The 20,127-nt window shown below is 36.5% G+C and overlaps 1 protein-coding gene across 1 annotated transcript; it reads right to left on the bottom strand.

Moving 5' to 3' along the window:
- Window positions 1–6,935: 6,935 nt before the first annotated feature.
- IBSP (integrin binding sialoprotein) lies at window positions 6,936–19,759 on the bottom strand. The gene is made up of 7 exons (XM_003265880.3): window positions 19,680–19,759; window positions 16,920–16,987; window positions 16,777–16,827; window positions 16,604–16,681; window positions 13,141–13,203; window positions 8,607–8,765; window positions 6,936–8,007 (listed from the first exon to the last, which is right to left on the bottom strand). Exons 2-7 carry the CDS (start codon window positions 16,971–16,973, stop codon window positions 7,459–7,461), a joined length of 954 nt encoding a protein of 317 aa, XP_003265928.1. The 5' UTR covers window positions 16,974–16,987; window positions 19,680–19,759; the 3' UTR covers window positions 6,936–7,458.
- Window positions 19,760–20,127: the final 368 nt, after the last annotated feature.

Raw genomic sequence — 20,127 nt, 5'->3', positions numbered from 1 at the left:
ACCTGATAGTCCTTCCCTATCCACCCTGGTAGTGGAAGACAAAGGGCATATAATCTTGGGAGTTCTAGGGCCCTGCCCACCATCAGTCCCTCTCCACACTACTACAGCTGATGCTTTCTGGAAAGTTCCACCTCCTGGCCAGAGGCCAACCAGCACAAAAATAGAGCATTAAACCACCAAAGCTAAGGACCCCCACAGAGTCCATTGCACTCCCTGCCACCTCCACTGGAACAGGCACTGGTATCTATGGCTGAGAGACCCATAGATGGTTCACATCACAGGACTCAGTGCAGACACCCCACAGTACCAGCTTGGAGCTGGGTAGACAGCTAGACCCAGAAGAGAGACAACAATCACTGCAGTTCAGCTCACAGGAAGCCACATCCATAGGAAAAGGGGGAGAGTACTACATAGAGGGAAAACTTTATGAGACAAAAGAATATGAACAACAGTCTTCAGCCCTAGACTTTCCCACTGACAGAGCCTACCCAAATGAGAAGGAACCAGAAAACCAACCCTGGTAATATGACAAAACAAAGCTCTTCAACAACCCCCCAAAAATCATACTAGTTCACCAGCAATGGATGCAAACCAAGAAAAAATACCTGATTTACCTGAAAACGAATTCAGTAGGTTAGTTAAGCTAATTGTGTGTGTGTGTGTGTTGGGGTTGGGGGGGGGCTGGAGGGGAGGGGAGGACCAGAGAATGGTGAAGCCCAATGCAAGGAAATCCAAAAAATGATACAAGAAGTGAAGGGAGAAATATTTAAGGAAATAGATAGTTTAAAGAAAAAAACAATAAAAAAATTCAGGAAACTTTGGACACACTTTTAGAAATGTGAAATGCACTGGAAAGTCTCAGGAATAGAATTATTGAACAAATAGAAGACAGAAATTCAGAGCTCAAAGACAAGGTCTTCGAATTAACCCAATCCAACAAAGACAAAGAAAAAAGCATAAGAAAATATAAAAAAAGACTCCAAGAAGTCTGGGATTATGTAAACGACCAAACCTAAGAATAACCGGTGTTCCTGAGGAAGAAGAGAATTTTAAAAGCTTGGAAGACATAACTGGGAGAATAATCTAGGAAAACTTCCCTACTCTTGCTAGATATCTCGGCTGCAAATACAAGATGCACAAAGAATACCTGGGAAATTCATTGCAAAAAGATCTTCACCTAAGCACATTGTCATCAGGTTATCCAAAGTTAAGATGAAGGAAAGAATGTTAAGAGCTGTGAGTCAGAAGCACCAGGTAAACTATAAAGGAAAACCTATCAGATTAACAGCAGAATGATCAGCAGAAACCCTACACACTAGAAGGGATTGGAGCCCTATCTTCAGCCTCATCAAACAAAACAATTATGAGCCAAGAATTTTGTATACAACAAAACTAAGCATCATATATGAAGGAAAGATACAGTTGTTTTCAGACAAACAAATACTGGGAGAATTCACCATTACCAAGCCACCACTACAAGAACTGCTAAAAGGAGCTCTAAATCTTGAAACAAGTCCTGGAAACACATCAAAACAGAACCTCTTTAAAGCATAAATCACACAGAATCTATAAAACAAAAATACAAGTTAAAAAGCAAATGCAAAAAGCAAAACAAAGCAAAAACGAAAGTACACAGGCAACAAAGAGCATGATGAATGCAATGGTACCTCACATTTCCATATTAACATTGAATGTAAATGGCCTAATGCTCCACTTAACAGACGCAGAACTGCAGAATGGATAAGAACTCACCAACGAACTATCTGCTACCTTCAGGAGACTCACCTAACACATAAGGACTCACATAAACTTAAACTAAAGGGGTGGAAAAAGACATTTCATGCAAATGGACACCGAAAGTGAGCAGGGGTAGCTATTCTTATATTAGACAAAACAAACTTTAATGTAACAGTGGTTAAAAGAGACAAAGAGGGACATTATATAATGGTAAAAGGCTTCGTCTAACAGAAAAATATCACAATCCTAAACATGTATGCACCTAACACTGGAGCTCCCAAATTTATAAAACCATTACTAATAGACCTAAGAAATGAGATACACAGCAAGACAATAATAGTGGGGGACTTGAATACTTCACTGACAGCACTAGACAGGTCATGAAGACAGAAAGTCAACAAAGAAACAATGGATTTAAACTATACCATGGAACAAATGGACTTAACAGATACATACAGAATATTTCATCCAACAACCACAGAATACACATTCTATTCGACAGTGCATGGAAATTTCTCCAAGATAGACCATATGATAGGCCATAAAATGAGCTTCAATAAATTTAAGAAAATTGAAATTACATCAAGCACTCTCTCAGACCACAGTGGAATAAAACTGGAAAGCAACTCCAAAAGGAACCTTCAAAACCATGCAAATACATGGAAATTAAATAACCTGCTGAGCATTGGGTCAAAAATGAAATCAAGGTGGAAATTAAAAAAATATTTGAAAGCATTCCCTCTGAGAACTGGAACAAACAAAGATGACACAACCTATCAACAGGACAATAATGACACAACCTATCAAAACTTTTGGGACACAGCAAAGGCAGTGCTAAGAGGAAAGTTCATAGCCCTATATATCTACATCAAAAAGTCTGAAAGAGCACAACCAGACAATCCAAGGTCACACCTCAAGGAAATAGAAAAACAAGAACAAACCAAACCCAAGCCCAGCAGAAGAAAGGAAATAACCAAGATCAGAGCAGAACTAAATGAAACTGAAAGAAACAAACAAAAAATACAAAAGATAAATGAAACAAAAAGCTGGTTCTTTGAAAAGATAAATAATAGACCATCAGTAAGATTAACCAAGAGAAGAAGAGAGAAAATCCAAATAACCTCACCAAGAAACAAAACAGAAATTACAACTGACACCACTGAAATACAAAAGATCATTCATGACTACTATTAACACCTTTACACACATAAACTAGAAAACCTAGAAGAGACGGATAAATTCTTGGAAAAATACAACCCTTCTAGCTTAAATCAGGAAGAATTAGATACCCTGAACAAACCAATAACAAGCAGCGAGATTGACATTGTAATTAAGAAATTACCAACAAAACAAAAGTCCAGGACCAGACGGATTCACACCAGAATTCTACCAGACATTCAAAGAATTGGTACCAATCTTTTGACACTATTCCACAAGATAGAGGAAAAAAGAGCCCTTCTTAATTCATTCTATGAAGCCAGCACCACCCTAATACCAAAACCAGGAAAGGACACAACCAAAAAAGAAAACTACAGACTAATATCCTTAATGAACATAGATGCTAAAATCCTTAATAAAATACTAGCTAACTGAATCCAACAACATATCCAAAAGATAATCTACCATGATCAAGTGGGTTTTATACCAGGGATGCAGGGGTGGTTTAACATACACAAGTCAATAAATGTGATACACCACATAAACAGAATTAAAAACAAAAATCACATGATTATTTCAATAGATGCAGAAAAAACATTTGACAAAATCCAGCATCCCTTTATAATTAAGACTCTCAGCAAAACTGGCATACAAGGGACATACCTTAATGTAATAAAAGCCATCTACAGCAAACCCACAGCCAACATAGTACTGAATGGGGAAAAGTTGAAAGCATTCCCTCTGAGAACTGGAACCAGACAAGGATGAGCTAGCTCTCTCACCACTCCCCTTCAACATAGTACTGGAAGTCCTAGCCAGAGCTAGGAGAAAGAAATAAAGGGCATCCAAATTGGTAAAGCGAAAGTCAAACTGTCACTGTTTGCTGAGGTATGCTTGTTTACTCTGAAAACCCTAAGGATCCCTCCAGAAAGCTCCTAGAACTCATAAAAGAATTCAGCAAAGTTTCTGCATACAAGATTAATGTACACAAATCAGTAGCTCTTCTGTATACCAACAGTGATCAAGCAGAGAAGCAAATCAAGAACTCAATCCCTTTCACAATAGCTAAAAAAAAAAAAAAAAAACAAAAACAAACAAACAAAAACCTTAGGAATATACCTACCAAAGGAATGGAAAGACCTCTATAGGGAAAACTACAGAACCCTGCTGAAAGAAATCATAGATGACACAAATAAATGGGACACATCCCATGCTCATGGATGGGTAGAATCAATATTGTGAAAATGACCATATTGCCAAAAGCAATCTACAAATTCAGTGCAATCCCCATAAAAAAACCACCATCATTCTTCACAGAATTAGAAAAAACAATTATAATATTCATATGCAACCAAAAAAGAGCTCACATAGCCAAAGCAAGACTAAGCAAAAAGATCAAATCTGGAAGCATCACACTACCTGATTTCAAGCTATGCTATAAGGCCATAATCACCAAAACAGCATGGTACTGGTATAAAAATAGGCACATAGACCAATCGAACAGAATAGAGAACCCAGAAATAACCCAAATACTTACAGCCAATTGATCTTTGACAAAGCAAACAAAAACATAAAGTGGGAAAAGGACACCCTTTTCAACAAATGGTCCTGGGATAATTGTCAAGCCACATGTAGGAGAATGACACTAGATCCTCATCTCTCACCTTATACAAAAATCAACTCAAGATGGATTAAGGACTTAAATCTAAGACCTGAAACTGTAAAAATTCTAGAAGATAACATTGGAAAAACTCTTTTAGACATTGGCTTAGGCAAGGATTTCATGATCAAGAACCCAAAAGCAAATGCAATAAAAACAAAGATAAATAGCTGGGACCTAATTAAACTAAAGAGCTTTTGCACAACAGAAAGAACAGTCAGCAGAGTAAACAGATAAGCCATGAAGTGGGAGAAAATCTTCACAATCTGTACATCTGACAAGAGACTAATATCCAGAATTTACAATGAATTCAAACAAATCAGTAAGAAAAAAAAATCCCATCAAAAAGTGAGCTAAGGATATGAATAGATAATTCTCAAAAGAAGATGTACAAATGTCTAAAGAACATGAAAAAATGCTTAACATCATTAATGATCAGGGAAATGCAAATCAAAACCACAATGCCATACTACCTTACTCCTGCAAGAATGCCCAAATCAAAAAATCAAAAAAACAGTAGATGTTGGCATGTATGTGGTGAACATGGAATGCTTCTACACTGCTGGTGGGAATGTAAACTACTACAGCCACTATGGAAAACAGCATAGAGATTCCTTGAAGAACTAAAAGTAGAGCTACCATTTGATCCAGCAATCCCACCACTGGATATCTACCCAGAGGAGAAGAAGTCATTATTTGAACACACATATATATATTGCATATTTGAACACATTTGAACACATTTATAGTAGCACAACTCACAACTGCAAAATCGTGAAACCAACCCAAATGTCCATCAATCAATGAGTGGATAAAGAAACTGTGGTATACATATATGTGATGGAATACTACGCAGCCATAAAAAGGAATGAATTAACAGAATTTGCAGTGACCTAGATGAGATTGGAGACTATTATTCTAAGTGGAATATCTCAGGATTGGAAAACCAAATATCGTATGTTCTCACTGATATGTGGGAGCTAAGCTATGAGGATGAAAAGTCATAAGAATGATACAATGGACTTTGGGGACTTGGGAGGAAGAGTGAGAGGGGGCGAGGGAAAGACTACAAATATGGTGCAGTGTATACTGCTCGGGTGATGTGTACACCAAAATCTCACAAATCACCACTAAAGAACTTACTCATGTAACCGAATACCACCTGTACCCTAATAACTTATGGGAAAAAATATATATTTAAAACCAAATTTTTAAAATTTGTGGTTTGAATATTTGAGAAACAAATTTTGAAATAAAGATATGATAAGAAAAAAAGTTAGAAAAAATGAATGTTAGGATGCACAGAAAGTCTCATAACTGGTAGCTAACAGACAAAAATTACCCCAAAGACAGTATTCTTCATTTTCATATACTCAATGTGTGAACATTGTCTGGCTCTGTAGATGTTCAGTACATCTTATCAATTAATAAATTAAAAGATGAATGCATTTTTGTTGTTTTTGCTCTTTCTACCTACTTTCCTTCTTTATTCCCATTTTAAATTGCTCTCAGGTTTATATCAAGGTGTGACTTGCTGTTAAGTCTTTGTATATCAGCCCTCCTTTGTGTGTATGTGTTGTGTAAGAGTTTTTTTCTACCTCATTCCACCTCTTGTCCAGCTAAAATTAAGCCAAGTAGAAGTAGGATTGCCAGATAAACAAAGCACTCAGTTAAAGTTGAGTATCAGGGCTGGCCGTGGTGGCTCACACCTGTAATCCCAGCACTTTGGGAGGCCAAGGTGGATGGATCACTTGAGGTCAGGAGTTCAAGACCAGCTGCCTGGCAAACATGGTGAAACTCTGTCTCTACTCGAAATACAAAAATTTAGCCAGGTGTGGTGGTGTGTGACTGTAATCCTAGGTACTCAGGAGGCTTAGGTAGGAAAATGGCTTGAACCCAGGAGGCAGAGGTTGTAGTGAGCCGAGATGGCGCCACTGCACTCCAGCCTGGGTGATAGAGTGAGACTCTGTCTCAAAAAATAAATATATAATAAAGTTGAGTATTAGATAGGTAGTGAATCATTTATTTAGTATAAGTATGTCCAAAATATTTCACAAAGGCCAAATATTGCATGGGGTATACTTATACCAAAAATTATTCATTGTTTATCTGAAATTCAAATTTAATAGGCATCGTATATATTTGTCATATCTGGCAACTCTAATAAGAGCCATTCATTCCCCTGATGTGTATGGCTAACCCTGCCCACAAGCATGGCAAAGTCTTAGTTATGTTGATTTAGCCAAAAGAAAATGTTTACAGTGCCTCTTAGTTTTAAACCATAGTGGAAATAAGCTTTTCTCCTTTAGTGAAATTGTCTTCCATTTGTTTCACCTTTTTCCATTAGGAATCTCTCACTTCTCTTCCTAATTATAACACATTTGAAGGATTGCATTTTTATTTGTGATAAAACTCATAGATTAGAATATACATACGTCACATAAAAATACATGAGGATGATAAACCTAATATACAGTGTTGCATAGGTAGTGCGATTAAGAAACTACACATTTATTGTATACAGTGTCATTAATGTCAATGAAATTCTTAGAAGCACTTCTTGTACAAAGAATATGTTTTCGCAGTTAGCAATAGTACAGGCATGTTAAAAACTACTGTTTATAGAGCTACAATCTCAAACCATTCAATGAAATTTGATCTTATGACATGGTGTACTGCTTGATAAATGGCCCTGATTTACAATGATCGTTCCATAACATGCCAGAAAAAAAAGGGACAAGAAGCTTATTACTTTGCAGAAGCAATTACAGAAAATTTGGAACGGTAGTACCATTCCTCATTATAATATGCACATTTGTTATATTGCACCTTCCTGAGTTGAGCTTCGAAAATGGTAGCCGGATGCAAAGCCAGAATGGATGAATTCATCCCAGGCTGGGGCGTCACTGGTGGTGGTAGTAATTCTGACCATCATAGCCGTCGTAGCCTTGTCCTTTAAAGTAGCTGTACTCATCCTCGTAGGCTCGGTAATTGTCCCCGCGAGGTTCCCCGTTCTCACTTTCATAGATTTCATATCCATCGTCGTATTCATTGGCGCCCGTGTATTCGTACTCCCCCTCATATTGAACGGTGGTGGTTTTCCCAAAAGGTGGGGAAATGGTTCTATAGACTTGTGGTGGGGTTGTAGGTTCAAACCCACCATTTGGAGAGGTTGTTGTCTTAGAGCTGCCCTTGCCCTGCCCTCCGGTCGCTGTGGTGCCTTCTGCATTGGCTCCAGTGACACTTTCTTCTTCCCCTTCTTCTCCATTGTCTCCTCCGCTGCTGCCGTTGCCGTTTTCTGCCTCTGTGCTGTTGGTACTGGTGCCGTTTATGCCTTGTTCGTTTTCATCCACTTCTGCTTCGCTTTCTTCGTTTTCATTTTCTTCCTCTTCCTCCTCTTCTTCTTCATCACTTTCCTTCTCTTTTGTGGCTTTGTTTGTTATATCACCGGCCTGTAAGGAAACGTTTGAAAGAACCTAAATCTAGCTGTGAAAAATGTAAAATTTAAGGCCATCACATCATGCAACACAATACTGACAGCCTTATTCTAGGCGTCTTATTTGAATTAAGACCAATTTAATTTACAAAATGATTGGGGGCTTTAAAACTTCAGGATAAACCCCTTTGTCATGGGTTTTGATGGGGAAGCGTGCCATTATTTAAAGATAATGCCTTTCCTGGGGGACAGTCTTCCTATCTTTTTGCTGCTCACTTTCTCTGTCTTGGAATTCTCTTCCATGGAATGTCATGGTATCTCTCAGGACCTTTTATCCATGCCTAGATGTGTGTTCTTAGTCTTCCGTTATAATGTAAAAGTCAGTATAATAACATGGTAGGAGAACTTGCCTGGGAGAAGATATTTTCTTATTTGTAAATAGGAAAATTGTATCTGCTCTCACTTTTTCAACGAGTTAATGAAGATAGTATAAAATACTATGTGTGTAGTGTTAGGATACCCTTAGACTCCTGTAAAAAAGTTTTAAAAAGATTGAACATTACCATTATTACTAATGGTAATAGTTTCATTTTGGAGGAATAATTCCATTGTTACCTTCTTGGGAAGCTGGATTGCAGCCAACCCTGTATACCCTATGCCAGGCGTGGCGTCCTCTCCATAGCCCAGTGTTGTAGCAGAAAGTGTGGTATTCTCAGCCTCAGAGTCTTCATCTTCATTCGATTCTTCATTGTTTTCTCCTTCATTTGAGGTCTCCTTTTAAAAATATTCATAGTAAGAAAAATTATTTTACCTGGAAGATAGTTCAAGATTTACTGGAGCTGTGAATCATTTGTTTAAGGTTTATTATTTGGAAAAACTTAGCATCTCTCAGCTGGCTGATCACTCAAAGCCTGCCTTCCCTTATGCCATTTGCATTTCTCACCTCTAAGAGCTCAACTCCAAGTTATTTAATCCTCCGTACTCCACACTATATGTTTTAGATATTTCTGCTTTGTATTTTATCAATTAAAAAATCCTTGTGTTTCAGGCATTTGACACATCATTTTTTTTCTGTACAAAGAGGAAACTAAACACTCTAAGAAATTCTTAGTGACGTATTATTGCATGAAGGTTTTTTTTTGTTTGTTTTGTTTTGTTTTTACACAGAGTTGTGCTCTGTTGCTAGGCTGGAGTGCAGTGGTGCGATCTTGGCTCACTGCAACCTCTGCCTCCTGGGTTCAAGCGATTCTCCTGTCTCAGCCTCCCCAGCAGCTGAGACTACAGGCACATGCCACCACACCCAGCTAATTTTTGTATTTTTAGTAGAAACGGGGTTTCACCGTGTTGGCCAGGATGATCTCGATCACTTGACCTCGTGATCTGCCCGCCTCGACCTCCCAAAGTGCTGGGATTATAGGCTTGAGCCACTGCTCCCAGTCTGCATGAAGGTGTTTTAAAAAATTAATACTCTTCAAATGAATGTCTATTAAAATCTTTAATGTTTCATCTTTTGCCTTTATATCATGTTGTGAGGCAATCGTTTTTTAATTTAGTTGATCTCAGTGTAATTTGTAGCTAATATTAAAAGTCAAGATTTCCTATATATACGATTTATTTACTTTAAACAAATACTGGAAAATTGAATTCATTTCAATGCATTTTAAGAGATTGTGATAACTTTAAAGTTTAAAACAAACAAACAAATATATAGCCTTTTATTAAAACAGAGTGACTAAAGCACCACGTTTGTCTCATCAAATTTGTAAATTTCACTATTTCAGTGAAGGGTTGCGGTACTACCAGAGTATACCCCAAACAGTCTCCAAGCTAATCGTGTCAAATATCCCCAAAACACCATGCTGTTTGTTTATTGTTTTATGTTTATGCTTTATTCCAACAGATGTTTCAGAGGTAGAAGGAGAAATATATGCTAGCATCCTTAGAAAGATCCCCAGAGTAGAAGAATATACTATTTGCAGCTGAAAAATCTGATTGGGTTGTATGACTCACATGAGGTCAAACAGATAGCAGTTTATTGGTGGTAGGGTCACAACTAAAGACCCAATATCCCAACTTTTATATTTTCTCTTACAACACCTTTTCTTTTCCCAGATACTTTATTTTTAAGGATGTTCTGCTGCACATGAGTTAAATAGGAAAATAGGTCACTGTTGATGGGTATGAGGCTCCACAAATTTTATTGGATAGAAAAATAGCACTAATTTGTTCTTACAAAGATATTATCAACTGGCTAGATTGGCTAACAAGACTGAAAGAAGCAAGTGTTGGTGAGAATGTGGAGCAACCGGAACCCTCATACACTGATGGTGAGAGTTTACCTGAGTACGTCTGTTTTGGAAAGCTGGTTGCCATCTACTAAGGTTGAATATATGCCTCAGTAGATTTTGACTCCGAAATTTCACTTTTAGGTGAAATGGCATCGAGAAATGAATATGTATATGTTCACCAGAATAAGTTCTAAAAAGTTCATAGCAGCACTTTGTAATCACCCAAACTTGGAAATTACTTAAGTGCCCATCAACAGAAGAATAACACATTTTGGTATATTCACATAATGAAATACTGACAATGAGAATAATTGATCTACAACTACAGAACAGCAATGGATGAATCTCTAAATCTGAGAGTGAAGAAGTGACACACAAAGAGTAAATGATGTATGATCCTACATTTATAATATACAAAAACAGGCCAAAGTCAATCTATTAAGAGTCAAAATAGTGCTTGCCTTTGGTAGGGGTTTGTTAATGAGTGGAATGGAATACAAGGCACACACTGCTTTTTGATATGAGTGCTAGTTTCACTTATGTGTTCAATTTCTGAAATTTCAATGAGATGTATAATTAGGATAATTTTATTATGTATATTTCAATCAAAGTTTCTTTTATGGCCGAGTGCGGTGGCTCACACCTGTAATCCCAGCACTTTGGGAGGCTGAGGCGGGCGGATCACAAGGTCAGGAGATTGAGACCATCCTGGCTAACATGGTGAAACCCCATCTCTACTAAAAATACAAAAAATTAGCCAGGCGTGGTGGCGGGTGCCTGTAGTCCCAGCTACTCGGGAGGCTGAGGCAGGAGAATGGCGTGAACCTGGGAGGTGCAGCTTGCAGTGAGCCGAGATCAAGCCACTGAACTCCAGCCTGGGCAACAGAGCGAGACTCTGTCTCAAAAAAAAAAAAAGTTTCTTTTATGAGACTAAATAGTTTAGGAGTGGAAAAAGGAAATGTGTGATCACCAAATAGAAAATATGCCTAAATATTCTCCTCATACAAATACAATCCCTGGGGACTCTATATTTAACTTAAATTGCTAATAACATTTTAGAGAACGAGGAAAAAAGATGTTTCAGAATCTCTTCAGGATGAAAGATTTCTGGTTTTATTTATCCGCTTTTCCATTACTACTTTTAATGAATGAAGTTTGTTGCATTTATTCTTCTGAAGTTTCAAAACCAAACCACCAGATATTTACTGGGCACCACGTATGTATAAGAAATCATGCTAGGCAGCATGAAGAGATATAAAACTGAGTAGCATGGCTCTTCCCCAAAGCAGGGATTTTAACCTACGGTCATGAGGTGTCTGCAGATACATTCTGGGAAGACCTTAAATGTTCAGAGATCCTTGGCAAAATTTTGTGTGTACTTGATTTCATCAGAGTCCCCAAAGAAGTCCTAGTCTTCCTCAGTCCTCAACCACCACCACAACAAATGAAGAGCCACTCCCAAAAGATATGCAATCTAGTTGGGAAATGTAGTTGACAAGGCAATAGCTATAACTAAATGGATAACCCTAGCCTAGTTCTTATGTAAGATTGCTATGTGGAACTCCAGCAGAAATGTTGTGGGATTTAGTGGGTGGCATTTTTCCTGGTACTGGCTTAACATTCTTGTAAGGCCTTCCTTCAAGATGTTAGTATAAACTATGATACGGGAAATGTTACTTTTATAGTTAAAAATATACCAAACTAATGATTCGTCACCTTTCAAGTTGCCACACCATTTTGTTTTCAAGATAGCTGTTAATACATGATCCATTTTTGATTATCATTTTCCATTCATAAATAGCACCTGAGAAAACCTGAATTTAAAAGGTTCCTAAACCAGTCATAGCTATAATTGACTATGCGGGAAAGATGCATCCTAATTGGTATGTTTCCTTAGGCAAGAGTGTCAGTTATAAACATGGTAGCACAATTTCCAAGACATGTAGATGATTCTTAGCCCGGGACTACACTAATCTGTAAAACTATATGGGAAGATATTTATATAAATATGAATTTTATTACTACCCAAAAAGACGTATGATTTTTTTGTTGTTGTTTTTGTTTTTTTTTCTGTGACAGAGTCTTGCTCTGTTGTGCAGACTGGAGTGCAGTGACAGGATCTTGGCTCACTGCAACCTCCACCTTCCGGGTTCAAGTGATTCTCATGTCTCAGCTTCTCGAGTGACAGAAATTACAGGTGCATGCCACCACACCTGGCTAATTTTTGTATGTTTAGTAGAGACAGGGTTTCACCATGTTGGCCAGGCTGGTCTCAAACTCCTGACCTCAAGTGATCTGCCTGCCTTGGCCTCTCAGAGTGTTGGGATTACAGGCATGAGCCACCACACCAAGCCTGAAATTTTTTTAAAAAGAATAACCCTACTTTGTGGGTTATGAAAGGCTGATGAATCACAATAATATTGTAGAGGAGATGCACTGGTTTTTACATATTACCCTCTTGGTAAATTAAATTTTAAAGTTCAGTCCTTAAAACAAGTCTTGCACTGAGTTTAGGATTATTATTCACTTGTCTTCTAACATCATGTTCTATCCATCTAAATAGAAGTAATGCTATCTGTTGCTTTTTATCAGATTTTATACTACTTCTACTTAAAAGGGAGACATTTTTGGTTTTGAGCACCATTTGTAAGTATCTTCAACCCCAAACTGCAATAGTGTTTTAAACAGGTCATGTTAGTGGATCCTAATTTAAATAAAATTCTACTTCTCCAAAATAGGATATTATGGGCAGTTACTAAAGTGACAATGGCTATTTTCTGAGTCCAGACTGCAAAAGACTAGTTTCCTATTTGTTTTTTGTGCTGTCTGCTTTATTATGAAAAGATTGCAAAATTCCTTACCTCTTCTTCCTCCTCCTCTTCTGAACTATCATCTCCATTTTCTTCGGATGAGTCACTACTGCCCTAAAAATATATATACATGTATGTATACTCTTACCTGTGTACAAATATATTCAACAGCAATTTAAATTTCCTGCTAATTGAATCACAATAAAATAAACACAAATATTTACTCAATCTAATTAGTATTACCATCTTGACTGACTTGTTTACTAAGAACAGATTGCATACCGATGTGAGAAAGACAGGAGATTAGACATGCAAAACGAAGTTAGAGAAAAATAGGCATTTTACGATGATCAAGATATGAATTGGATGTCCCATTTGTCAACTTCCAAAGCATTGACAATATATTGAAACATTTTGTATGTAAAAACTAGGGCAATGAATCACAGAATTGTTTAACTTTGAGAGAACAAGTGAATTCTCTGGTCCAATTTTTAAATTTTATGGAGAATGAATCAGCAGCCTAAAAAAGTTGTGACTTCTCCAGCAGGTTCAAGGCAGACCTTGGGCTAAGATATAGTTCACATTTTAAAATTTTATTTAGAAAACATAGAAGAAATCATTTAGCTTACTATAAAAGTTGTTATAGATGATTCTCTTACATAGTGAGCTCTCCTGTTGAATTTAAATTAGCACTTAATTTAATGGCATTTAATTTGCATATAACTTTTAGTATCTTTAAATTTAACTAAAGCCAGTTCCTAAAGTGAGGTTAATTTATACATGTGAAGTAAAAGTCGTATGACAGAAAAATTTATTCATTTAATTATTTGGGAGGTTATGTAGAGTAATATCCCTCTAACACGTTCAGTGTTGAATGAGAATAAATTAAGATTTTGTATATAAAAATATAAGCTAAAGAGTTTTGCTACTTTTTGAAAGGAAATGTAAATTCCAACCTAAGATTCTGTCATTTCCTTCCCAGCAATATTTAGCTTTGATTCTGATGACCCAGTTAAGTGTCTTGCATTTAGAAAATATAGCTGCAGAAGGATCTCTAACTTCTGGGTTAGAAATCAGATGTTAGACAACATTCATGTCCAGGTCCTGTGGGATTGTCCCTGCTGGCTCATTCTTCAGATGGCCACATCATCCACCCGAGGAAAAGGAATGCTTGTCACCTCGAGCCAGGAATAACCTCAGGTGGAAAAAAAAATAATTAAACCTATTCTTCCACTGCCATGACCTTAACGGTTGTGCCTTCCCTAGCCCAGAGGGTGAGTAGAGTATTACATTTGAATGATTTATATTTGTTAGTTAACTTAATTATAGAGGACAGTATATTTATGCAATCAGAACTGTTTCTCTCAGGGGGGATATTTCAATCACTTTACATGCTCCTTCACCTCTGGCTTTCTCCCTAGCTCAACCACATCACTCTTCGATTAGTGTCTGCAATGAGAACACTTTAAAAGCTGTATGAAATGCCTTGAAGCTTTGGCATTTTCCTATCTTTCATTTATGCATTATTACCAATTTGTTACTAAGTCCAGTTGATTCTCCAAGAAGTCTTTCATTTGTCTACACAGATAGATGAAAGAGTTCTGAAACTGAAGACAATTCTGAAAACCCACGACTCTTGTATCATAGCTGAGATGAGTCCGATAAAAGAAATATAAGATTAAATTCTTACCTTCTATGAGTTCACACACTAATAAAATATCATTTGAATCACAAAAAGACAATTTTCTGAATTAAGAAGCTTAGGATGTTAAGTTTACTTAAACTTTCATTTCTATAGTCTAGCAGATATATAAGCCATAATAGATAGCTTGCTGATTACTTTGCAATCCAAATAACATATGTCATTGTAACTTGGTAATTTAGAAATGATTGTATATAAATGCAGATTTGTTTGATGAAAACATGAATTTCAAAGCCAATACAGCTTAATGTATTTTGGGGTGACAACTTGGGCACTAAATACCTAACAATACACTTAAAGAAAATCAAATTTTGTAAAGTAGAAGAATGGGTCATGAATACTAGGTCAGACAGTTGGATTGGGAGATAGATTGTATATAATTTTATTTAAAAACAACTATCTTACAAATTCTACATTAGTTGAGATGGGCCTATCTGCATATAATTTGTGAAAAAATTTGTATATTAAAGATCTCCTTGATCTACAAAACTCAGGTCTATTAATATTGAGAAATGTAATGTCTCCTAATATTGCTTCACTATGGACATTTTAATGGGCCCATACATACATATATGTAAAAATATCCAGATGGGAATGAATATCTCTATGTACCTAATATTTCAGAAAAGTTTAGAAGCTAGTCAGAGACTTGAATTTATTATCATTTCCATTTAGTTTAAAAAAGAGAACAAAGCAAACTTTCAAACGAGTACTGTTTATTTATGGGTCTGAGGTGAACCAAAGAAGGGAATACAATTCTGAAAACCCACAACTCTTGTTTCATTCATGCTCATATTTTTGTGGCCACACAAATTCCCCATAATTATGCTGGTGCTAGAAATACTTTAAAATGATCATTTCCTATCATTGTAGGGGTTAGAGACGGATTAGCCCAACATATGGTAAGATGCAATGCCAAGCCACTGTGCTGAGGCATCGTTTTCAGCATCCTGACTGCTTTTAGTGTCTCAAGAGTCCTGGGTCAAGTGGTGCATAATTGGTGTCCTGAACCCAAACTGTATAGTACTAAAAATAGTGCAATCCTGGTTTGTTGTATATTTAAAATCAACACCACACCCTCTGGTTTTCAAAGGAACTCTTCACAGGTAACCCAGCAAAATTGGAAACTCTTAGTTTTAGTTATTTTCCTTTTTGTTTACAAATTTAAGGGATGGTTTGTTTTTCTCACAAGCTTTTTTGGTGCACGTCGTGAATTTCTTTTTCCTCTGCAGTTTTACCGTTATAATTATGCTCCAGTGTATGACATATTGCTCTAGTGACCCATACAGGTTAAGATGCAGAAAATCTTCAGAAAATTACCATTGATTATCAAGGTTTTTTTTTTTTTTTAAAAACAATGGCCTCTGATGTTTATGAAGTCAAATTTTCTCCTACCAATTAAAGGACCCTGCAGTGCCACATGTAAACAGCTATCGACAGTATTGAATCAGCTGTAATAGGACAGCCAGTGACCTTATCACTGATGCAATTGGTCAACAACTGATAAAACTGTCCACTTTCATCTGTGAGTTAGCAAAAACACCAGAGCTCAATGTGCTACAGTGTTTGTTTTTATTATATCATTCTAGACTGTACCCAAATGATCCAAATGATTTTACTCTGTGTATATGTCTGCTTTAAAAGAGAACTTAGAAATAAACCTTATTTCCCTAAAAACAAACTTCTTATAGTAAGCAGGCTTTTTGACTGAATTTCAGTGAGAGTTGAATTTAGGTGTTTTATAGTTAAAATTTGATCTCCTTTAAATTAGAATAGAAATTAAACTGAAGAAAAATGAATTTCTATATTTACCTGAACTGGAAATCGTTTTAAATGAGGATAAAAGTAGGCATGCTTGTAAAGATAATATCGTGGCCTGTGCTTAAAGACCTGCAAAAACAAAATAAATGATATATTCATGTTTAATATGCAATAAATATACAGCAAGTATAATCAGGCCAAGGAAGTATGCTAAAATTAATTACCCCATTTTCTTCAGAATCCTCTATTTTGACTCTTCGATGCAAATTTTTCATCTGTTTTAAAGAACATTTAATTATTACATAATTTTTCTTTCACATAAAAAGACAAAACTGAAAATAACTGTGGGTTTTGATAAAGAACTTACTGAGAAAGCACAGGCCATTCCCAAAATGCTGAGCAAAATTAAAGCAGTCTTCATTTTGGTGATTGCTTCTGGAATTAATGAAGTGGTAAGGTTAATAAAATATTAAAACTAAGAGCATAACTTTTTTACTCATATTCAAAGATGAAGTATTTAATTTGTTTTCATTTCTGTGTAATTATCACTTTGACTAATTAAAACTAAATTATTCCTTTTATTTTCAAATTATTCCTTCTATTTAAGTAATATAAGACTGACTTAACCCATCCAATTTAAATAATCTTGAGTTCCATACTTGGTTTTAACCTATTTTCTGTGATTTGTCAATGGAAGACCTTTTCATTACTGCAAGAGATTTTGAATACTTAGGGTACTTCACATTGGTGTAACGGCCCTCTTAATATTGACATGGGAGTGTCAGCTAAGTGAATTGAATTGTTACTGTAGTTGTGTGCCCTGTTTGTTTATTTACAGTTAAAAACTCAACCAGGTGTGGTGGCTCATGCCTCTAAAACCAGTACTTTGGGAGGCCAAGGTGGGCAGATCGCTTAAGTCCAAGAGTTTGAGACGAGCCTAGGCAACATGGTGAAACTTGTTCTCTACAAAAAGTGCAGAAATTAGCTTGGCATGGTGGTGCACACCAGTAGGCATAGCTACTCGAGAGGCTGAGCCTGGGAGGCCAAGGTTGCAGTGAGCCATATTCATACCACTGTACTCCACCCTGGGCAACAGAGTGAGATCCTGTCTCAGAAATAAAACAAAAAAGCAAAAATCACCAATACTCTATAGGCGGTTTCCAGCTTCTGTATAGTTTTGGGCTAAAAATTTATTTGTAAAATGGAAAGTAGGAGCAATTTTCCTCTGAATATCTTGGAATAATTGGTGTGTGTGTGTGCGTGTGTGTGTGTGTGTGTTTGGGTGGGTGGATGAAAGACAGAGAGAGAGAGAGACAGAGAGGATCCATAATATATGAAATACCACACTGATAGCATGTAGCACCCAACAGCAACTCTGCTAAGGATGCTTCCATGAGAAGAGTTCTTCAGAGTTTCGCCTTGGGATATCGGGGGCAGATTTCCTCAAATTAATTTGCTCTCCAGCTCCATTTAAGCTTTCCATCTGCTAGTGTGTGAGACTGTACTGGGATGGATTAGGGGCTTTCCAGGGTTAGGATGACAGACATGGATGAAAATTTCAATTCTATGGAACAATTGAAGATGCAGCTCTCAAAGTGGGAATAGGGCCTGAATAATCTTGGGGCTTGCAGCCATGCAAAGAGCCTCAGTTCCACATAAATTCCTCATGAGTAAAAGGAGATAGTGAAATGCTATCCTACCTTAATTTTATTCTAATTAATAAAATTGTATTTAAAATTATATCATAATAGAGGTTGGGCAAGCTTAGCTGAAAGCCTACTAACACTCAGCCATTTACATTTACATACACATTTAACTGTTAGCACCTTCTCATACACAGTCACATCTTTGGCAATATTTTGGAAGCAAAATGTCGTGGTGATGGCAATTTCCCATGAATACATTTTGAAAAGTAATATTTAAATTGTGCAAACCAATGTCATATATCGAAACCTGCTGGTAAATTTTGTATTGTGTCATCATCAGCCAAGATTTATTGCATCCTTATTGAGTATCTGACACTAAGTCCTGGAGATACTGTCTTGGGTCCTAAGTCACACTCTTTTTGTGTGGCAGAGTGAGTCTTTGGGTTTTGGTGCCCAGACAGTTTCTCACAGTCCCATCTTAGTAAAAGTTCTTGATGGTCACTTGGGAATAAACAGGCTTCGCTCCTGAAGGAGCCCATCTTTTTAGGCAGCACTGATTGCTATTGGGGTGGTCTGAATAATGCTTTGAACTTTGCCAGCCATGAACAAGCCCATCAGCAAAACAGAAAGATTATTTCTTCGCCACTTTATGAAAAGGGTCGGAATATTTATAATATTTTAAAGAGCTAAAAAAACCCATAGAATTATAGAAATAGATTTGATTACATAAATTTCTCATAACTATAAAAATAACCAGATGAAAAGATGGCATAAATAATAATAATAACAATACAAAGAACCAAGTAGTTCATGTAGGCAGAATTGGCTGCCTATATAAATCTACTTTTATTTACTTTGTGAGTCACCAAAAAGCAAAGACCTCTATAGTGACCACTACTAACCCAGACAACAATTCAAACATTCTTAAAGGAGAGTTTTGAGGATTTAATTTCAAGTTTTATTGGGAAGGGTATGATAAACTATCAACAGTATTTATTTCTCTAGTTAGTAAAATGTATTTTCTGTTCTGACTTTAGAGCTATAGGAAACATCAAAACCTAATGTTTAATATGTTGAAAAGACAACATATATACTTGAAGTACAGACTAGGTATAATTTGTAGAGAAATATGCATATATCTAGGCAGATTTGCAAATGCAAAATAGTATTTCAATCAGATTATCTTGAATGCATCAGAATGAGAAAACAAACAGTTAAGCTGTGATGTGCAGAGAATGAAAGTAAGAAGCATAATGTAATTTTTGTGCATAATATTAAGAACTTATTTACGTGTTTAGGTTAACAAGTTTAGCCTTTTGGAAAGAATTTAAAATCTGAAGTACCAGTTTAATGATAAATAATTATTAAACCATGTACAATGCAATAACATCATTTAAACGAAAAATTCAAATCCAGGTTCAGAGATGTAAACTATGGAGTGTCTAATTTTATGATAATGAAGTTGTTCTATTAAATCTTACCCTCTGGCAGTCCTGGAGTGAGGAAGCAGGCTCAAGGCAGTGAGTGGCACAGATTGAGTATTTCCTCTGCCCTCTCACTCACTCATTCACTTGCTTTTGCTCGCTATAAACTCTTCTTTGCCTTCCAACAGCCAATCACTGTCACGACCAAGGTGATGTCAGAACGTGGATTCTCACCAGAAAACCCCCAAACTTCAACACTTTTTCAAGACACAGGCTCAGTTGAGTAAACAAGAAACGTGATTCTAGAGCCAAGAGGTTTGCATTGTGGAATTTAATTGAAGGTTTAGATGAAGATGAATAGTTTGGCTTCCGAATATGTATAATAATATACTGGATTTGAATTAAAATAAATAGCAAAGGATTTAACCTTTTAAAATTTTCATAATTATACAAGTTTTCACTATGTCGAAAGAAAGGAAAGCTTGCTGTCATTAGATATAATTTT

This window comes from Nomascus leucogenys, chromosome 9 (genome assembly GCF_006542625.1).
Source record: "Nomascus leucogenys isolate Asia chromosome 9, Asia_NLE_v1, whole genome shotgun sequence".
NCBI lineage: Eukaryota > Metazoa > Chordata > Mammalia > Primates > Hylobatidae > Nomascus > Nomascus leucogenys.
The sequence above is the reverse complement of the archived record's forward strand: the minus strand, read 5'-3'. Positions and strand labels throughout refer to the sequence as shown.